This window comes from Mucor mucedo, assembly GCF_025094135.1.
Source record: "Mucor mucedo strain NRRL 3635 chromosome Unknown EV154scaffold_12, whole genome shotgun sequence".
In the NCBI taxonomy this organism is placed as follows: Eukaryota; Fungi; Mucoromycota; class Mucoromycetes; order Mucorales; family Mucoraceae; genus Mucor; species Mucor mucedo.
This window is the reverse complement of record NW_026252296.1, coordinates 413,863-432,191: the sequence shown is the minus strand read 5'-3', so window position 1 is coordinate 432,191 and position 18,329 is coordinate 413,863. Positions and strand designations below refer to the sequence as shown.

General features: G+C 37.4%; 9 protein-coding genes across 9 annotated transcripts; 4 read left to right on the top strand and 5 right to left on the bottom strand.

Moving 5' to 3' along the window:
• Window positions 1–660: 660 nt before the first annotated feature.
• EV154DRAFT_496441 (PINIT domain-containing protein) lies at window positions 661–2,789 on the top strand. The gene is made up of 7 exons (XM_051600149.1): window positions 661–715; window positions 797–1,017; window positions 1,074–1,228; window positions 1,301–1,512; window positions 1,573–1,792; window positions 1,860–1,924; window positions 1,977–2,789. The coding sequence occupies exons 1-7, from the start codon at window positions 698–700 to the stop codon at window positions 2,544–2,546; spliced, it is 1,461 nt and encodes a 486-aa protein (XP_051461681.1). The 5' UTR covers window positions 661–697; the 3' UTR covers window positions 2,547–2,789.
• Window positions 2,790–2,813: 24 nt separating this feature from the next.
• EV154DRAFT_38834 (uncharacterized protein) lies at window positions 2,814–3,683 on the bottom strand. The gene is made up of 3 exons (XM_051595069.1): window positions 3,549–3,683; window positions 3,415–3,491; window positions 2,814–3,341 (listed from the first exon to the last, which is right to left on the bottom strand). The coding sequence occupies exons 1-3, from the start codon at window positions 3,577–3,579 to the stop codon at window positions 2,841–2,843; spliced, it is 609 nt and encodes a 202-aa protein (XP_051461680.1). The 5' UTR covers window positions 3,580–3,683; the 3' UTR covers window positions 2,814–2,840.
• On the bottom strand, window positions 3,622–4,471 carry EV154DRAFT_496436 (uncharacterized protein). The gene has a single exon (XM_051600148.1). It carries the CDS (start codon window positions 4,384–4,386, stop codon window positions 3,850–3,852), a length of 537 nt encoding a protein of 178 aa, XP_051461679.1. The 5' UTR covers window positions 4,387–4,471; the 3' UTR covers window positions 3,622–3,849.
• A 65-nt stretch (window positions 4,472–4,536) lies between these two features.
• On the bottom strand, window positions 4,537–6,304 carry EV154DRAFT_548521 (uncharacterized protein; the record flags this gene model as incomplete). The annotated part of the gene is made up of 2 exons (XM_051604806.1): window positions 4,537–5,381; window positions 6,089–6,304. 2 exons carry the CDS (start codon window positions 6,302–6,304, stop codon window positions 5,001–5,003), a joined length of 597 nt encoding a protein of 198 aa, XP_051461678.1. The 3' UTR covers window positions 4,537–5,000.
• Window positions 6,305–7,328: 1,024 nt separating this feature from the next.
• EV154DRAFT_599464 (general substrate transporter) lies at window positions 7,329–9,301 on the bottom strand. The gene is made up of 4 exons (XM_051607116.1): window positions 9,091–9,301; window positions 8,688–9,035; window positions 7,704–8,631; window positions 7,329–7,638 (listed from the first exon to the last, which is right to left on the bottom strand). The coding sequence occupies exons 1-4, from the start codon at window positions 9,201–9,203 to the stop codon at window positions 7,465–7,467; spliced, it is 1,563 nt and encodes a 520-aa protein (XP_051461677.1). The 5' UTR covers window positions 9,204–9,301; the 3' UTR covers window positions 7,329–7,464.
• A 2,842-nt stretch (window positions 9,302–12,143) lies between these two features.
• Window positions 12,144–13,107, top strand: EV154DRAFT_413790 (Endonuclease/exonuclease/phosphatase; the record flags this gene model as incomplete). The annotated part of the gene is made up of 3 exons (XM_051595579.1): window positions 12,144–12,384; window positions 12,438–12,681; window positions 12,744–13,107. The coding sequence occupies 3 exons, from the start codon at window positions 12,144–12,146 to the stop codon at window positions 13,105–13,107; spliced, it is 849 nt and encodes a 282-aa protein (XP_051461676.1).
• On the bottom strand, window positions 13,101–14,954 carry EV154DRAFT_496422 (uncharacterized protein). The gene is made up of 2 exons (XM_051600147.1): window positions 13,966–14,954; window positions 13,101–13,901 (listed from the first exon to the last, which is right to left on the bottom strand). The coding sequence occupies exons 1-2, from the start codon at window positions 14,525–14,527 to the stop codon at window positions 13,201–13,203; spliced, it is 1,263 nt and encodes a 420-aa protein (XP_051461675.1). The 5' UTR covers window positions 14,528–14,954; the 3' UTR covers window positions 13,101–13,200.
• Window positions 14,955–14,974: 20 nt separating this feature from the next.
• On the top strand, window positions 14,975–17,217 carry EV154DRAFT_38685 (uncharacterized protein). The gene is made up of 7 exons (XM_051595053.1): window positions 14,975–15,314; window positions 15,390–15,615; window positions 15,742–15,866; window positions 15,916–16,025; window positions 16,086–16,253; window positions 16,319–16,341; window positions 16,396–17,217. The coding sequence occupies exons 1-7, from the start codon at window positions 15,156–15,158 to the stop codon at window positions 17,007–17,009; spliced, it is 1,425 nt and encodes a 474-aa protein (XP_051461674.1). The 5' UTR covers window positions 14,975–15,155; the 3' UTR covers window positions 17,010–17,217.
• On the top strand, window positions 17,141–18,178 carry EV154DRAFT_559674 (uncharacterized protein; the record flags this gene model as incomplete). The annotated part of the gene is made up of 1 exon (XM_051605565.1): window positions 17,141–18,178. The coding sequence occupies one exon, from the start codon at window positions 17,141–17,143 to the stop codon at window positions 18,176–18,178; it is 1,038 nt and encodes a 345-aa protein (XP_051461673.1).
• Between the last annotated feature and the right edge of the window lie 151 nt (window positions 18,179–18,329).

Here is an 18,329-nt window from a genome sequence, read left to right as displayed (position 1 = left end):
GAAACCTTAAAAGTCAGCAAAAATTCTTTCGTTTAATGGCTGTATGTCTCACTTTAATGCCATAACAGCGATTTCAAAGCAGATTATTGATTATGAATTGAGAAAAGAGCCTATGCGAAATGGCTGTCCTTATAACGTTTTTTTTTTCACGCTAAATAGAGCCCTTTTGTTCCCTTTTTAAAAAAACTGTTTAGACCAGAAATTTTTCGTGGTTTTCATAACTCTAAGAGACAAGAGAGGCATTATCTACATGTGAATAGTATGCACATAGTTGGATTTTTTTACATTGCATAAAGAAGTGTCATGATTGCCCATTGACACTAGGTTGAGGTAGATATCTGTCACTATGCATGATCGTAAGCACTTAAATAGTCCAAAGAAACTGCTCGGAATATATAGCATTATAAAGTAGGTTCATCATTTTATTGGATTTATATAATAACTTACATGGTAAAGCACATGAAAAAAGAATGTTTGAATTTGTTTCCGTAAGATACATTACAACAGTATTGCCTATCGGGAATCGATTGTGCCTGATTATGGTGCGATGGGCAAATTTGAGAAGATAAGACGGTCACGCTGGAGTCACACAAGGGAGGGCAAGAAGAGAGTGTATGAAATCCGTTGTGCACCGCCTGTACAGACCTTTTTTTTTTTTTTTTTTTTTTTTTCAACACACAACTATAACTCACCCGTTATGAGTAACCAAATTCAAGTAAGTCTTGTATCGTAACTCTAAAAAAATATCTACTGATAAGTATTTGCGTTTATTTTCTTTTTTATTAAAAACAATTAGGTGTTGCAAGCCGATCTTAGAAATGCGACAGTAAAGGAAATTAGTGATTGTATGAGAGCGGTCAATGAGACACTGGGCACTCAACAAAAGCTCGTAGTTTCTGGAAAAAAGGAGGATATAATCAATAGGTTCTGCGCCTATATTGGTAACCTTCTCATAAACAAACGAACTACCAGCCTCTCAAATGTCGTTAAAATCGTCAATGAAACAGCACCCAGAAAGTAAGATCATTAAAAAAAAATAACAGAACAAAGAAATAGATACTGATAATATCTAGGCTATCATGGGAATACGAAGCAGACCCGATAAAGATTACAGTACAAAAAGCTAAACGCGCCACTACTTGTGCTCAATCTATTAATCAAATAAGCTTCGTTCCAAGCCCGTTTATTAAGCCTGTCTGTCGATTAACCTCGATCAAAGTTTGCCCAGGTAAAATAATAATAATAAAAAAGTCAATCCCACCTCACTCATCCTTATTTTTTTTTTTTTTTTTTTTGGTAGTGGCTGGACAAGCCAGACAATCCAGATCGTTCTCTTTCACCTTGACTGAAGAGAATCGACGATTACTGGCCACGCACAATGCTGTCGATGAAAGGCCTCCATACCAAATTCGCTTTTACTGCGCAAAATATACAGGCGCCACTGAGCAGTTACAGCTTGAGTTCCCTGGTATATGTGAATTGAAAATCAATGAGAATGTTATCCCTGGACACGTGAGTACACAAACTGTCAATAACGCACACTTATTAAATCAATTATTCCCTTTACAATAGAGTTTACGATGTTTAAAGAGCAAACCCGGTACAGTCAATCCACCTGACCTGAGTATCATGATTAGAAAGTCTGCACAGAATAACATCGAGTTAATTTATATCAACAGCGAATTCCCATTCATCGCCAGCGCCTATATTGTCGAAAGGACGCCAGTGCAAACGCTAATTGATACAATGAAAAGTACACGGGTCTTGTCTAAAGAACAAGTGTTGAAGAAATGTAAGCAGCATGTTTGCACGCAGTTTCTTTTTTTTTTTTAAATAGTGGTACTGATTTAATTGTATAGTGCAGGAAGTCCAAGAAGATGCGGATATTTCAATGGAGTCAGAGACAGTGTCAACCAAGTGCCCTGTAAGTGTTTGATATGTCAGTCTGATTTATATATACTGACCACATATTATAGCTTGCCTTTACGCGTATTGTCACACCCATCCGATCCAAGTCTTGTAATCATCTTCAGTGCTTTGATGCAACTACATTCTTAACTATGAATGAACAAACACCTACTTGGTCATGTCCTGTATGTCAGCGACGGATCGAGACCTGGGAAGACCTAATCGTAGATGAGTTCTTCTCGCAAATGTTAGTTAATACTCCCAAACACATTGACAGCGTACGTGTCGAGCCTAGCGGTGTTGTCACTATTATCGATGAAAATCCAGATCTGGCGGAAGAGGAGTCCGAAGAGGAAGAAATCCCAGAGATTAAACCCGAACCTGAAGTGACTATTTTACTGGATGACGACGATGACGAAGAAGGGGCCAATATTTCCACCGCAAACAATTCTATACCCGTACCCGTCGCCGCTGCATCACCTACATCCGGTGCCAAAAGGGCATTTTCCCCAGAACTAATTGACCAATCACAACAACAGCAATCCCGCAAAAAACAAAAATCAGATGTAATCGATTTAACTTTGGACAGTGAAGACGAAAGTGATGACACAGGGATAAAGTCCAGATCTTCAAGGTAATTGTTTATAGTGTTTAAACAAAGGTCACATGTGTCTAAACTTAAATTATGCCCATCATGTGACCAGCAAACCCATCTTCTAATAAAGCATATTACATAATACTCCATTACAGTATCTTTAGTGAATCATCAGAATTTTTAATATTGCCGCACCATGCAACGTTGTATGGTAGAAGCACAATTAACAATATAGGTCATGCAGACTATCTTTCAAATTGAAATAAATAGATTGCAAATATTTTCGACAAAACGGCATAGATTTTATTAAGCCACTTTTCTTATATATATTTTATATTTACATCAAGGCAGTGTTACCAAAGGTTTCATCGATCTTAGAAGCTACACCTTCGAATTCCTCTGGGTCTGTTGAGTGCATAGCATGGATGTCACTCTGTACGCTATTCATCAATTTGCGATCCATGCTGGTCAGTCCCCCACTGTGGCGGCTAGATTGTTCAACTAAAACATTCGAGGGTGTACGACGAGTTTCTAAATTATCGGTAGCTTGTGTGCTATCATAACCAGATCTAGACCGAGAGTTTGAAATAGCAGAATTAATTCTGCCATCGTAAAAGCCAGTAGAATGGCGGCCACTGTTTAAACCTGAGTCTTCATCATAAAAGCCAGTTCTATTTACTCGGCCGTTCATCATACCAGAAGTAGATGTAGTATCACTATAATTGCCAGGGTTACCACTTGCTTTAAAAGCACCAAGGTGTCCGCTTTCAGTTGAGGTAGAGTTAATGTCTGCACGGAGCTCAGGAGCTTCCAAGTAACTATGAGTGCTTCTTGCAACCTAAATAGAAGAAGATTAGTTTTATTTTTTTAAAAAAAAACGTAACCATGGATATAGGCTTGTATGACATTACGTTATCAATCTTGTCAATTATGTTATTCCATGATCTCTTTAAATTATTGTTTCGCTCAATAAATTCAGCTTCCATATCTATAAATAAATAATCAGCAAATGACATCATATAACCTGTGATATTTTTTTATTTACCAGCATCTGTAATGTTATCGTGGTTATTCATCTTTGTTAAAGTTGGTTGTTAAAGTTAAAAGTGAAAAAATGGTAAAAAAATTGAATACATATACACAATTTTTATTGAAACACCATCAATAAATTCATTATCATATGCATAGTTAGAAACATCGCTATGATATCACAGGGTGTCACCAGAATCATTTAGCTGAAATAAGTCTTTTTATTAGATTGGGGGATTATTAAGTGGGGATAAGGATGTAAAGAAAAATATGGTACAGATGGGGGGATAGGTTGATAAACCAAATATAAGACAGTATTAAAAGATGGCGCTTGACCTGTTTGAGCTTGACAATATATCAGAACTTCCATCATCCTCAATAAATGATGGAACGGTAGACAAACTAGAATCTGACATATGAGATGCAACGGGGAAAATGTATGGCTGAGTTCGCACAAATGTGCTGGAGGGTGTGAAAAAGTCATGCTTTTCTCCAACATGGGTAGTTAAACACTCGGAACTGGGCAGATAGAAATCCATATCGACAGCATCAATCCAATGATCTCTCTTGCCTTGGAGACCAGGTGACGGAGGAGCATACATACCATCAACATCGATAGTCGATAGCTTATAAATCTCTCCCTTCTTGGTCTCAACGAATGCTTGTTGACTTGGTTTCTTCTTACTGAGACCAAACGAAGGAATGAAACCGTTGGTTTTAACTTGTGTTGTTTCTTCAATCTCCTGCTGACTTTCAGTGTCATCCACTGTTGCAATTTCCTTTGGGGCGGCCTTTTGCCAGAACTTGACAGGCTTCATGAAAGATTTATATTTGGATTCAGTAACTGCGGCCATTTTAAGATGTTGTATAATTTAAATAAGTAAAGATGAAAAGGAAAAACTATTGCTTCTATTTATATTCTTATTCTTAAAAAAAAAAAAAAAAAAAAAAAAAAATAACAATGGAACATGAACCAATGGGAAAAATAGGTTGATTTTTTTTTTCTGCTAAAATTTTATTACAATTAACCTGTTTAAACTCTTTTTTGAAGACAATGTACATGTATTCTGTCACACGTCTGAACGCATAACATTACGTCAAAATTAGATAGTATCTTACTTTTCAGAATCTCTCTTTATAAAAACGGAGCCTCCTTTCCTTAGCCTCGAACATGTAACAGGCCATAAATCTTGCTAATTATTATTCCGGGCAAAAGGTATTACCGACAGCCCCACTGACATCACTTTTAACATCATGTTACTGAATCTTCTCATCAAACCTTGGCGTTCCGATGCGGTCATATCTCTCATCGAATTTGGCTTCTACCAAGTCTAATTCAAATTGTGTCTTTTTGGCTGGATTTAAATTTTTCCTTTAAGCAGTGCTTAAACCAGGATATCAAATGGATAAAATTAATGACCACTGTGTTGAGTTTAATGAAGGTTACAGAGTGAATATTGATGTCAAATTATTTTTGGTCTTCCTCAAACACGGAACGATTTCTCTTATTAGCAGTAGGAGGCGACAAGTACACCTGAACTGGCCGAACATTGCGAGGTGGAGAATGACGAGAACTAATCGTACTGCTAATGTCTGCAAGCAGGGACTGTTGTACTTTGTCCAGGTTGATCATGTGATATTTCCAAACAAACATAAACTTCAAAGATGAACGGAATAAATCCAATTCAAGCATACAGGTAGGGATAGTGATCGATTGTAGCTTTTGACATATATAAAAATCTTCATACTCAAATAATCGAACCAGATATCCACGCCTTACGATAAAATCATAGTAAAAAATAGTGTTGTCTATTGAGTCAGTCATTAAATTGACCTGGTTGTGATACAGCTGTTAACACTGATATTTTTGTTTTGCAGTTTCTTAATCTCAATCTTTGATAGCTCATCATTTTGGCTTAATTGCTCGCATATCAGTCTTCATTTAACACAAAAGGCCTGCGGCAGCACGAGGCTTATGCAAAAAGCAGTGGTACCATACCATAGTGAAGGTCAAACTTTTTACCGAAACGGAGGTATGGTTTGAAAAAACCTCATAGTCATTAAAAACAGCCAGACGTTTAGTTGACTGTGATGTTCCTTCTCCACCACAGGTATAAAGACCACTACCAGAAAAAGCAAATCTAGGATATCTTCAAATTTGGACGTAAACTTAAGCTAATTGAGATGGCTTTCATTTTCCCAACATGCCATGTCAGATATGTTATGTGCGTATGAATGAGAGTTTTAGTCACTACTTTTTTTTTTCATATCATTTGATAGAATAGAGTTAACAATATCGAAAATAGCATATCTGGTGGTACTTAACTGCCGCTTACATTGTATTAATTTCGCCGAGACTTTGTCCATCAATGAACGAATATTTGAATTGAAGGCCGCTTTCAAAGCTGAGCTTCCTGTTGGAAAAACATTTGCTGACAAGGACACTGCGAGACTGGAAATGCAATCTTTTAGCAAAGCAAATAATATCATCGTAGTGGCTTTCATTGATAATATGCTTATATACTCAGATTTTTAGACAGCATCCATCATGTTTACGCAACCTGATATAAGCAATTTATCAATTTCTTCTTTATCCGAAAACAACTTTGCTTTAGAGATAAGCTGAGAGCGAATGCAGTCAGTAGTATAATTGGCGACGGTATCACTGATATTCTCAACTTCACCAGCATTGCCATTAGCATTTTTCAGCCACATTATCACCGTCTGTGTTTTCAGCTTTATCGGGTTTAATAGTAAAGTTGTCACCTTCATTAAGGTTGTCACTAACACTAATTCTACTATTATCAAGTTCGGTGATAGTAGACACGGCGCGATATGCAAAAGCAGTAGTGGAAGCTATGGCTGATATGTCGGAAGTTGCCCTTGACGTTTCTGCATAGTAAAAAAGAAAGAAAGTTAAATCACGAAAGAGATACCTTTACATAAACATTTGCATTTACAAAGGTTTTGGTGTATTTAAAAATGACAGATTAGGTGGACTTTTAAGAGCATGACCTTGAAACGTGAGATTTATTAAATTAAACTGGCCTACTTCAATCAAGAATTTACTCACATATATACCACATAAACGCTTAGTCTTTTAATCTACAACATTTTGTTGTATAAAGAGCACCACAACCGCTGTAGAGCTATTTCCCGAGCGGGACAACATGTCCATAGAGAGCTTCTTTATATCCTCTTGGAATTTACTGGTAAAATCATTGAAAGTACGTTTTCTATGACTTCCACAATCAGAGAAAACATATTTTTTTCTCCTGAAACGATTTCATCAAAAAGGAGAACTTGAAATTAAAAAAAAACAGGTTGCTGACTTAAGCCTGATGCGTCTTTTTATTTCGATTCCGATAGTGACTGTCGCAGATTTGATACAACCACCAATATTTAATCCTAATAGAATAGGGGTAATTTTCTGACGATACATTTTTAATATGCATCAACAATTATAAAAATAATGCACCTAAATCAGATATACTTTAAATAAACAACATGCTATGGCATGTAGAGGATTTGTGTACAAGATTAAAATCGACTGTGGCGGCCGGCCTGTTCAGTCTACTGGTATCTGTCGATGACAACGTGGTTGTAAAAGTTAATTCTTGTCTCACAGTTTGCCACCTGCATTTGATAGAACGTTTCGATTCTGTTTATAATGTAGTATTACAAGGACTAAAAATGATCAGTCATGTAATTGTGTTTAAACGTTTTTCCTATTGGCCCCAGACGACATTCTAGATGAATGACGGCTTTAGTATCAGCCGTTGTACAAAAAGAAAAGGTAGGTAAAAAAAAACAGTTTAATGTAAAAAAAGTTAAAAGATTAAAATAAGTATGTGTATAAGGAATATTAAAAAAAAAAAAGAAGAGATAAAACCATTTCAAATAGTTGTTATTAGATATGAGGGAAAACACATTTAGACGTTTTCTTCGTGGCCAGACTTTTCGTCCACGCTACCAGCTTGACGAGCTTCATAGGCCTTCTTTTCTTCGTTACGACGAATACCTCTTTCTTCCAAGCGTTGGTCCATAACATCACGAGGAATAGCCTTACGAGGATTGTATTCGAAAATAACATCCATTTCTTCGAGCTACGCAAGAAAAGGAAAGGTTAAAAATCACATGTTAAAAAGGGCTTTTGTCTAATTTTACTTACGGTGTAACCCTTGGTTTCGGGGTAGGCAAAGAAGACATGAACACACATCAAGAAATTGAAGGCGGCAAACAAGAGATACAAACCGTAATGGATTTCCTCCATCAACATGGGGACGACAAAGTTCAAAATCCAGTTGAAAAGCCAGTTAGAAGCAGTGGACAAGGAAACAGCCATGGCACGAACACGGAGAGGGTAAATTTCAGCGGGATAGATCCAACCGAGAGGACCCCAAGAAGTAGCAAAAGAAGCAACAAATAAGTAGATACATGCAACAACAGCGTTGGCCTTGTGTTTGTTGTCAAGTTCAACGATATACTTGTCTTTGGGACCAATAGACCAAGTACCAGTGGCCAAGATACCACCGACAATCCAAAGGAAGATAGACATAGCAAGAGCACCGATAATCAAAGTAGGACGACGACCCCACTTGTCGACATAAAGAATAGCAGGGACAGTCATGACAACGTTAACAACATAAGAGATACCGGATGAAACAAGCTGAGCTTCTTGATCACTACCAATACCAGCTTGTTGGAATAAAAAGACAACGTAGAACATGATAATGTTCATACCAGTCAATTGTTGCCAGACTTGGAGAGCAACACCAAGGAAGACACGGTAAGCCATACCAGGCTTTAATAAATCAGAATAACGATGAGAAGCAATTTCCTTATCAAAGTGAATGGTTGCAGAGATTTCTTCCATTTCAACGATGACACGAGGATGAGTACGGTCACCGTTACCATGAATGTCAGCAAGAACTTGGAAAGCTTCTTCCATACGACCTTGATCAGCGAGCCATCTGGGAGAGAATGGGAATGCCCACATACCAGCACAAAGGATGACAGCAGGTACACCTTGGATACCCCAAGGGACACGGAAAGCAGCAGTGTTGTTAAAATATTGACAACCATATTGAATCCAGAAACTAACAATAAGGTTTAATAATCAAAACAAATTTGTTTTTTTAGCCAATCAACTTACGAGATCATGATACCCCAAGTAATACTCCATTGTTGAACAGCGACGATACGGCCACGAATTTCCTTGGGAGCAATCTCAGATTGATAAAGAGGGACAACCATGGAAGTGACACCAACAGAAATACCGTTCAAGACACGACCAACACAAAGCATAGCAACACCATTACAAGCGGCTTGGAAAATAGATCCGACAATGAAGAGAGCAGAAGCAGCAATAAGAGTATACTTTCTGGAAAATCTATCTGCGGGATAACCAGAACCGAGAGCACCTACGAAACAACCAGCTGAAAGGGCACCATTGATACCACCTTGTAACAAGGCGCTAGGTTTCTCGAAAAAAATTTGGTATCTAAAGATAAAGTAAGTACTCAATCCCTGTGCTTTGAGATTCGCGTTTAACTTACTGATCTGTACCAATAACACCTGAATTACTACCGATATCGAAACCGAACATAATACCTGCAATGGCAGCAAAAGCGCCAATTGCGTAAACGTTCGAGAAGATTTTAGCTCCCATGTGTGAAATAAAGATCAAAAACTAATAAAGAAAAAAGCAGAAAAGAAGCATGATTGCCCTAACTTTTTATATCAAATGTGATTTTTTTCCCCACACTGAAATGATAGCCAATAAGTGCCCTCCTCTCACAAAATTAAGGGAGTATGGGGTCTGCTTAACTAAATTTTTTTTTTGTGTACTACATGTAGCACACTCTTTATTTTCCTGGAGGAAGATTCTATTGGTTGGTATCAATCGGGAGCAGCCCTTTTCATGACTTTACATTGATTAAGTAAGCCAAGATGTACAAATCCTAACCGTTTCTGTATTTGCGGATTGATATATTTATGTGGGAAACTTATTTAGATTTTCATTCTCCACGCACTCGCACACCAAAAGTGTATAAAACAACCTGTTAGGTTGTTTCACCAATAGTACACAGAGGCTTCCAAATAACCTATTCTTGCCTTTATATTTTCGTTTTACCCCTTTTCACTACAGTGCAAGGGCCTTTATTTCCTTGAAGCGGAAAAAAAAAAGTTTGATTCCACCTGCGTTACACTGATTCTGCCTTTTGGTGTGTGAGTAAATTAATTGATTTTTTTTTCAGTGGTTGGTTATTATCCTATCACATTTGGTGGTATGATATATCTCCTCCATCATTATTACTCCAGTTGGGATGATTGTCAAAAAACTGATTACTTAAGCTTGACTAAATCATGCTGATTATGCATATTCGACTTGTAAAAAAATCTTCCCACTCCAATTAGGTACTGTGACCAAACATTTTAAAGGTTTATGATTTATGATTTGTAACTTTTTACGAGTGTGCACTCCGCCACTAAAATTCAATTCTTGATCTGGACCCTTTTCTTGATAGAGGAACTGTCCCGTCTCTGCTATTTTTGTTTAAAAGACTACATATGAAAGTAAGCAATAATTATGGGTCCATATTATTCCCTATAATTCTTGAGGAGACACGGGTCTCGTGTCTGTGAGACATACACCATAAGTCCGAGGGTTGGAATTATGGTGACCAGATCACATTTTGTTAATCCAGTAAATGCGCCAGCAGCAGCGGCAGCAAACAATTGGCGAATTCTACTAATCTGACCACTATAGCTTAAAATTAGTTTGTGGGGAAGTCCGTGGAAGTGAAATAAATGGTCACTATTTTTAAACGCCGTGTTCTTAAAAAGACGCGACTTCTTCCGTTTTTTCTTTGGGTAAAAAGAGGGTAATGATGGGTAAATTTAATATCATACACAGAAGATCTTGTCATTGATATATCCTGATAGAAATCATGTTCAAAATATATTCTTCTTAGTGTATTACACTCGTACAATGCACTTATATATCCTCACTTTATCCTCAAGCTCATCATCACAATGAGGGTACGTTGGATCAAAAAAGGATTTGCACCCGATGAGTCCAATCGGGTTTATCCTCCCCACATTTACTTGCACCCTGTAAGTACATGGATGGAAAATATAATTCCCGCAGGGTACTATCTTAATCTGATTCTCTCATGAGTGTCACTAACCCTGTATTTAATACTAACACGTTTGATCTTTGGAAAATGCAACGCTTAACTTCTAATGTTACTACCGTTACGCAAAAACAGGTTTCTGTTCTGTTTATTACAAGCACACCGAATCGGTAAAAGTTGAATGTCGTTTAGCAAAACACAAATGTTTCTGTCCCGTATGAATTATATAGACGCTTGTAATCCAGATTAATTAGGTCATGACCTAGTGGTGCCCCTGGCGGAAGATATCTCGTTTTGTCATGGTATACTTGCCTGTAGTTCGCGTTTGAATAACTGAAGGTGGAATACTTTCTTTCTTGAACTTTGCAAGGTCCTGATTCCATATTATTTGATTAGCTTTCAAAGTCAGAGGAAGGTTGTACCTCTTTTTATACTTTAAGTTTTGCCCAGCTTATTTCTCCTTTCCATCGCTATAAGTCCCTTTTTTTTTTCAATAAAAATTAAGTAAAGAATGTTGTTTTAACAATAAACTAGCTAGTTTGTAACAAAGATAGTGGAAAAGGCAGCAATATAGTAGATAGAAAAGATAGAAAATTACAAATAAGCTATTTCTCGACCGGAGTATTTACAATGATATTCATAATATCTTACCCAGCTGGAGACCTAATGTAAAAGACCAGTCTCTTTTCTTGGCTAAGGAGTAATATAGGCTGGAGGTTTGTGTAAATCTAACGATCACCCATGAGTATTGATCAGAGCGTATACTCCACGTATCAAAATCTGAATGATAATTGTGTCACAGAATTTATAATTAAATCAAGACAGCACAAGAGACTATACGAGGGCATGTAATAGTTGGTGGAATGAGAGTCTTTAAATACTACCCTGTTCTGAACCTCACCGAAGATCTCTGATATGACTTTGAATGTAAACTATAAAATTAAAGAGACTCAATTAGTTAGCAATATCAGCACTGTGAGAAGAGGAATGGGGGAAAAACACACATTAGTCTAGCGTATCAGTAAGTTTCAGCGATGGACCCTCGAAGTAACATTATTAAATACTTTTATATTTATAAGTGCATATGTTTATTCGATCAGTAAAATATTTTCGAGATCTTTTGTACACCAATTAATATTACATATTTGATTTTCAATACATCTGCAAATGGGCATTGTGACAGTTTTTAAAGATCATTGGGCGCAGATAGAGGGAAAAAAAAAAGATTGGAAAAGTCAAAAAAAATGAACTGGAGAGTTGGCACAAAAAGTCTTTTACGCGTGTTAACAATGGCTAATACAAGAACAAAGATTACGACCACAAACACTGGTTCTGAAAACATTGCAAAAGCAACAGCTACAGCTACAAAGCGATCCGCGAGTCCTCAAGTAGAAACCGTAGCGAAGAAGGCCAAGACCGCAGCGCCCAAAAAGAGTGCTTGGGCTCCCTTTGATCCTTCATTACCCAACAACATGGTGTTTCCTACAAAGTTTGAAATCCCCCCTAAACCAGAAAATGCAATCAAAATTGCCTCTTACAACGTAGCAAGTCTTCCGGCTTGTATTAAGAAGGGATTCAATACTTACATTGACGCGGAAGACGCTGACATTGTTTGTGTTCAAGAAACAAAACTAAACCAACCCATTTCAACAGCTGTCAATGACAAGGTATACAAATATCGTTACTGGTCTTTTGATGAAAAGAAGGGATACGGTAAGAAACCGCACAAAAGAAAATGAACAATCAAGACTGATTATGTCTATTAGCTGGTGTTGCTGTTTTTTCCAAGTTTAAGCCAACGCTTGTTACATATGGTATTCCTGGGTTTGATAAGACTACAAAGGGTAGGGTCATTTCATTGACATTTCCAAGCTTTGTTTTAATTGCGACATATGTTCCCAACGCTGGTGAAAAACTTATTCGTTTGCCTGAAAGACGAGAATTCAATCGTCATATGGAAAAATACATTAGATCACTTCAAAAAGAAGGCAAATCCATCATTTGGACAGGGTAATTTTATCATATGAATATAGGGAAAACCATCACTGATAAAAGAAAAAATATATATGTAGTGATTTAAATGTAGCACATACTGCTGATGACCTTGCACGTCCGGAAACTAATCAAAAGAGCGCCGGTTTTACAATTGAGGAGAGAACAGATTTCTCCAAAGTTTTAAAGCCTTCTGAAGAGGATGAAAGCTTACCTGGTTTAATCGATACATGGCGTCATTTCAATCCTACACAAAAGGGACATTACACATATTATGGATACCGTTTCAAATCACGCGAGAAGTTGATGGGCTGGCGTTTGGATTATTTTACTGTCACCCCCGATCTTATGGACAAGGTTGTATCTAGCGAGATCCGGCATGAAGCTTGGGGCGCAAGCGATCACGTACCTTTAGTTCTAACTCTTAGGGATGTGAAATTGTAAATTAAATAATTTAAAAGTTTATTGTTTCGTGTGACGATAATTTTACAAAGAAGGAGGAAAGAGAAAATCTAGAAGGGTTATATATGTATTGGTTTAGATGGCGTTGGGCTTTTGGTCAATTTGATCAGGTTTTAATGGTACATGGTAGTTATCCATGATAGGAGCAGCATTGACCAGAGTGGGGGATGTAACGTTCGATCCAGGTTGCGTATGATTATAATATCCTTGCTGGTAACCGGCGCCACCAACACTTCCACCACCAACGACACTGCCTTCATGCTGATATTCATGATGAGGAGCATAGTCTTGTTGAACACCATATTCATTACGATAGTCATGTTGAGCATAATCTCCTTGTTGAGTAGCATAGTCTCCCTGTTGAGAATAGTCACCTTGATGGGAGTGCTGTTGATAATCATATTCACTGGCAGTGGAAGCGTTATTGTTATAATCCTGATAATTCTGAGGTTGATAGGCTGCGGCATTTCCGCTTTGTTGGTGATACCCGTACTCTTCATCAGTCAAATTCATGTAACCGGTTGGGTTAGAAGTTGGAGGTACAAAGCGACGTGCGTGTTGAAAGGGTGATGACGGAGCTTGATTCTCTGCCGTAGCCGCTGCACCTACTCCTGCTCCTGCACCTACTCCCATAGCATTGCTATCTGTCATCTTAATACCATACTCATTATCATGAGCTTCAAAATCCTGCTGAATGTTTCTTCGTCTAGTACGGCTTGTACATCCACCACGACGATTCAAACATGTAAGTAAGCCTGCAATCAACGCAATACCAACTAGAAAAAGGAAGCGGTTAGTCTTTTTTTTAAAACAAAGCTTGTTAGTAATATAATTCTTTACCGACACCACCGACTACTGAACCAGCAATAATCGCAGTTTTGTTAGGGCCTTCCTCTTCCTTTTTCTCGGCTTTAGGTTCACTGGTAGGTTTAGCAAGGGTTCCAGAAGAAGATGCACCGGAACTAGCTTCGCCGGTTGGAGAGGGCCCACTGGGAGGATTTGTAGTTGTGTCAACAGAAAATGGCGGAGGTGAGGTATCGCTTTTGTCTGATGTTGCAGCAGGCATATTCGTAGTAGTAGGAGCAGCGTTAGGAGCAGTAGTAGGTGATGCAACGGGGTTATTAGTAGTCTGAGCTTGAGTTGTAGTAGTTGGCGCAGGAATTGGAGCCTGGGTTGTAGTGGGTGCCTCAGTTGTTGTAGGTGCTGGTTCAGCAGTTGTAGCTGGAGGTGCTGGTGTGGTTGCAGCGGGAGCATCTGTTGTGGCAAGAGGCGTGACCTGAGTATCAGCTTGAGCAACAAGATTAGAAGCTGCACCCACTGCTCCCGATACTTGAGCCTGTACTGCACACTGCAATAGTACAAGTGCAATCAGTGCAATAAATTTCAGCGACGGTTGTTTCATTTTAAATTTTTTTTTAATTTGAGAGGAAATAAAAAAAAAGAGGGAAGAAGGAAACTAAAAGTCTTGGTTGGGGGGTTTATTGTATTAAATAGGGATTTAAGGACCGTGCAAAAAGAATAAAATCGTGTTGCTCGTTTTCTTACTTGACCTCCTTGGACCCCGATCATCATCTACTGATGAACCAGTCATTATTCTCTCTTCTCTTATTATTGAAATTATGTGTAACTGTACAAAGAAAAAGCTTTTTTTAATTCAAACTCAAAAGACTAACACAAGACAAGCGTCTCACAATCTCCGGGTTCCAGACAGTCTTTTTTTTAAGCCGTAATAAAAATTAATGCCAGAACAGTCAATGAAAAATCTATTTTTGGGCATCATCAGTCTTGTGCAAGATATCAGCAAAATAAATATTGCAAGTAGTGCATAAAACTTCATTCTTTTCTAACAAGCGGTTTTTTACCCTTTTTTTTTTAACCCCTTTCGACTCTCTCCTTTTGATTTTTAAACAAAATGGTTTATTTTTGACAATTATGTGTGTGTGTATGTGTGTGTCTTGGCAAATAAATTAAATTTTCTCACCCCTCTTTTATTATTTTGCTTTTTTCTCTGCTTTCTTTCATAGTACTAAATGATTATACGACGATTTTATTGTATCTTGAGTTTTACCATAGCAACTCTAGTATGTTTTGGCCATTCACAGCAATTAGGATGTCAACATCCTTCAAATTACTCTGATTTCTCCCTTGTCTTGATCAACCAAACCCTTATTGTAACTGGAGCAAATATGGTAATAGCAAAAAAAAAAAAAAAAAAAAATATGAAAAAAACCGAATTATCAATTAACGCATAGCCCAAATAATAGGAACAGTTAGAGGTGTGGACACAAGATATATCCAATGGATTTAGCACTACCAGTGATTGCTGGATAAATCATGCTTCCAATACCACCTTGGATTATTCGCCTTATAAAAACGGAATTGCATTTCAATATTCAAATACATCAATTGCCGTTCAAGCGGGGGATAATGGAACACCACTTATGTCAACTATGGCAATTTTCGATGTAACAACAAATACCTGGTCTGATCGTAATGTGTTGCCGAACAATTATTTTTTTTTTCAAAAAAAAAAAAAAAAAAAAAAAAAAAAAAAAAAAAAAAAAAAAAAAAAAAAAAAAAAAAAACGTTAATACTAACGACGTCTCATAATAAAAGCTGTCGCATTGATTAAAGGTACACAACCAGTGACGAAAGCTCGAATGTCAGTATCGCTGAATACAAGTACGAATACTGCCTGGTTTTATGGCGGAAGAGCGGAATCCTCTGCAACCCCAAACTATGTAAGACAAAAAAAAATGCGTAAAAAGATCAAATTCTAATTAATTTCAGTACAATACATTCTATAATTTTGATATCAATACAAATACTTGGAACTGGCCAACTACATTCTATTCTGGTGGTTACAGACCAGCAAGATATGGCCATACCAGTTCTCTAATGTAAATGACCATCGTTTAGCTATCGTCATTGTCACTAAAGATGTATTTTTTACTTTCTAGTTCTGACCGATTATTTATTTTGGGTGGAAAAACAGCCGTTCATTCTGAGGATAACAGTTGGGTAGGTGCTTCATTTGGTGATTTTCAAAATGTACTAGTATTTGATACAGTAAGCCACCAAGCAATCACTATGGCAACGATCGGTGATATACCGCCTGCTCGATACAGGTTTGTATTATTTCGGGTGTACATTATACTGCAAATTTACTAACGTACTTTTTCTATTTATATAGTTTCACAGCTGTAGACGGTAAGAGTGAGCCTATTTTCTTTTGCTTGTCTATGATACTAATATAACGGAAAATCACAGCGCCTGATGCAACATCTATTGTTTTATTTGGAGGACAAAATGTCAGCGCGGAGACAAGTTTTGATGCGACGAACGATATTTATGTTTTGGATACCTGTACATTAAATTGGACTAAACCAGAGATATCGGGTATACCACCTATTGCTCGCGCGGGACACGAGGCAATCGTTTATTTAGGACGTTATATGGTTGTCACAATGGGAATCCAAAATTTTGATCCAACAACTGGACCTGTTTATGTCAATGATTCTGCAATTTTAGACATGCGATCGTGGACATGGATTAATAGTATTCCCATCGGTCCAACCAAGAACAAATCAGTAAAATCATCATGTCGATTTGTATTTCCTGTTGTCGTGCCGGATGATGATGGAGGAGACAATACGACTGATACATTTAATCCATCAGTTGTAAAATATACAAATGATGATTCAAGGACTAAAAAATTAGCACTGGGACTCACCTTTGGTTGTCTGGGTCTTTTGGTGTTAGTAACCGCTCTTGTCATATTCATCTTAAGAATAAGAAGAGATGTGGATGCTAAACAAAACCCTAGATGGATACCCAGTGTATTGAGAAAAAAGAAACCAATCACCGAATCTACCACTATTTAGAATAATAGTAGCTTAATGTAAATACCAATATATCAATGACAACATTTTCTTGTGTTTTATATAAATCGCTTTTTATTATTTTGTTGTCATACGTTTCCTTTTCTTTTCCTTTCTTTCTTCGTCGTAAAAAAATGGCAGAGGAAGCAACATCTTATAATAAACACAGTGGCTATTATACACCTCAATCAGGGAAGACTCCGAGTACATCATCCGAGGCAGCTCAGCTAGAAGCAGCCGAATCCAAGGCTAATATTATTGATATTCCTTGGGATAATGATAGCTTTGATCTCGGCCTCGATTCTTTCCCTTCGACTGAATCATCCACAAAAAAGTACAATAAACTCCCAGTTATTGCATCACCACTAAGGATGCAATGGGTATCCCGAAATGATTCCTCAGGCGGAGAAAGCTCTATTCAAGAAAACGAGTCTGTTTCTACCAGCTCAAATGATTCAAAATCAAAAAGAAAAAAGACCTTGACTATAAATCCTTCCATTGATAACTCGTTCCCGTATATTAATGATGATGCTTTCTTAGATCGTATACACCCACCTAAAAAGAAGCAACAAAAACAGAAATCAAAAACTGGACGTATTGAGCATATATCTCCTCTACTGGATTCAGCAATTATATTTGATGAGCAAGACGTATTATTTAAATCATATTCCATTAAAAGTGTCTCAAGCTTTACGAATCACAGCCACAAATCAAATACAAGTACAATTGAAAACTGGAAAGTATCTCAAAGTCCAGTTAATGGTATGATATCACCGATTGTTTTGCCACCAAACCCTATCATTGCCCGCGAGCATAACACATCTGGTTCGACAACGCCCCGGAGTCATATTTCAGCACATGCACCACAACCACCACTAACTTATAGTGCTAGTATTAGAAGTATCGGACCCAACAGTATAAGTGCAAGTGGTGCTTACTATACACCACCATCGTCTGTTACATCTCATTCATATCGCAGCATACATGTCCCTAGAAATGGAGACGACTTGGTGCTTTATTCTGACTCCATTTATTCTACTAGTCCTTCTGAAAAAAATCGCCCCTACTCACAATTCTTTAATCCCAGCTATCAGCATTCCCGAGGCAAGAAACCTGCTGGCTTATTTACAAAAATGATGAAGAACTTTAAGCATCATTTCGCTAATAAATAAATAACATTATGTTTGGAATATCACACATGCACGAGTCTTACCAATATCATTTCCCTTTCCTTTTGCTTCTATGCACTTATTTCTAAAGGCTTGCTTCTCCTGTCTTTTTTCTTTACTATTAATTATGACAACACAATCCCGTTGTGTATTT

What these genes read in the sequence shown, in the direction of transcription:
- EV154DRAFT_496422 (XM_051600147.1), bottom strand. Translation starts at nt 14,527, where the DNA reads ATGAAACAACCGTCGCTGAAATTTATTGCACTGATTGCACTTGTACTA. An exon ending in TTCAGTAGTCGGTGGTGTCG is followed by an intron (nt 13,902 to 13,965) that starts GTAAAGAATTAT and finishes TCCTTTTTCTAG; the next exon opens with TTGGTATTGCGTTGATTGCA.
- EV154DRAFT_599464 (XM_051607116.1), bottom strand. Translation starts at nt 9,203, where the DNA reads ATGGGAGCTAAAATCTTCTCGAACGTTTACGCAATTGGCGCTTTTGCT. An exon ending in GGTGTTATTGGTACAGATCA is followed by an intron (nt 9,036 to 9,090) that starts GTAAGTTAAACG and finishes CTTTATCTTTAG; the next exon opens with ATACCAAATTTTTTTCGAGA. An exon ending in CCGAAACCAAGGGTTACACC is followed by an intron (nt 7,639 to 7,703) that starts GTAAGTAAAATT and finishes TTTCTTGCGTAG; the next exon opens with CTCGAAGAAATGGATGTTAT.
- EV154DRAFT_38685 (XM_051595053.1), top strand. Translation starts at nt 15,156, where the DNA reads ATGATTATACGACGATTTTATTGTATCTTGAGTTTTACCATAGCAACT. An exon ending in TTGTAACTGGAGCAAATATG is followed by an intron (nt 15,315 to 15,389) that starts GTAATAGCAAAA and finishes CCCAAATAATAG; the next exon opens with GAACAGTTAGAGGTGTGGAC. An exon ending in GGCCATACCAGTTCTCTAAT is followed by an intron (nt 16,026 to 16,085) that starts GTAAATGACCAT and finishes TTTACTTTCTAG; the next exon opens with TTCTGACCGATTATTTATTT.
- EV154DRAFT_496436 (XM_051600148.1), bottom strand. Translation starts at nt 4,386, where the DNA reads ATGGCCGCAGTTACTGAATCCAAATATAAATCTTTCATGAAGCCTGTC.
- EV154DRAFT_496441 (XM_051600149.1), top strand. An exon ending in CTCGATCAAAGTTTGCCCAG is followed by an intron (nt 1,229 to 1,300) that starts GTAAAATAATAA and finishes TTTTTTTGGTAG; the next exon opens with TGGCTGGACAAGCCAGACAA. An exon ending in AGAATGTTATCCCTGGACAC is followed by an intron (nt 1,513 to 1,572) that starts GTGAGTACACAA and finishes CCTTTACAATAG; the next exon opens with AGTTTACGATGTTTAAAGAG.
- EV154DRAFT_38834 (XM_051595069.1), bottom strand. Translation starts at nt 3,579, where the DNA reads ATGAATAACCACGATAACATTACAGATGCTG. An exon ending in CGATAACATTACAGATGCTG is followed by an intron (nt 3,492 to 3,548) that starts GTAAATAAAAAA and finishes ATTTATTTATAG; the next exon opens with ATATGGAAGCTGAATTTATT. An exon ending in TAATTGACAAGATTGATAAC is followed by an intron (nt 3,342 to 3,414) that starts GTAATGTCATAC and finishes TCTTCTATTTAG; the next exon opens with GTTGCAAGAAGCACTCATAG.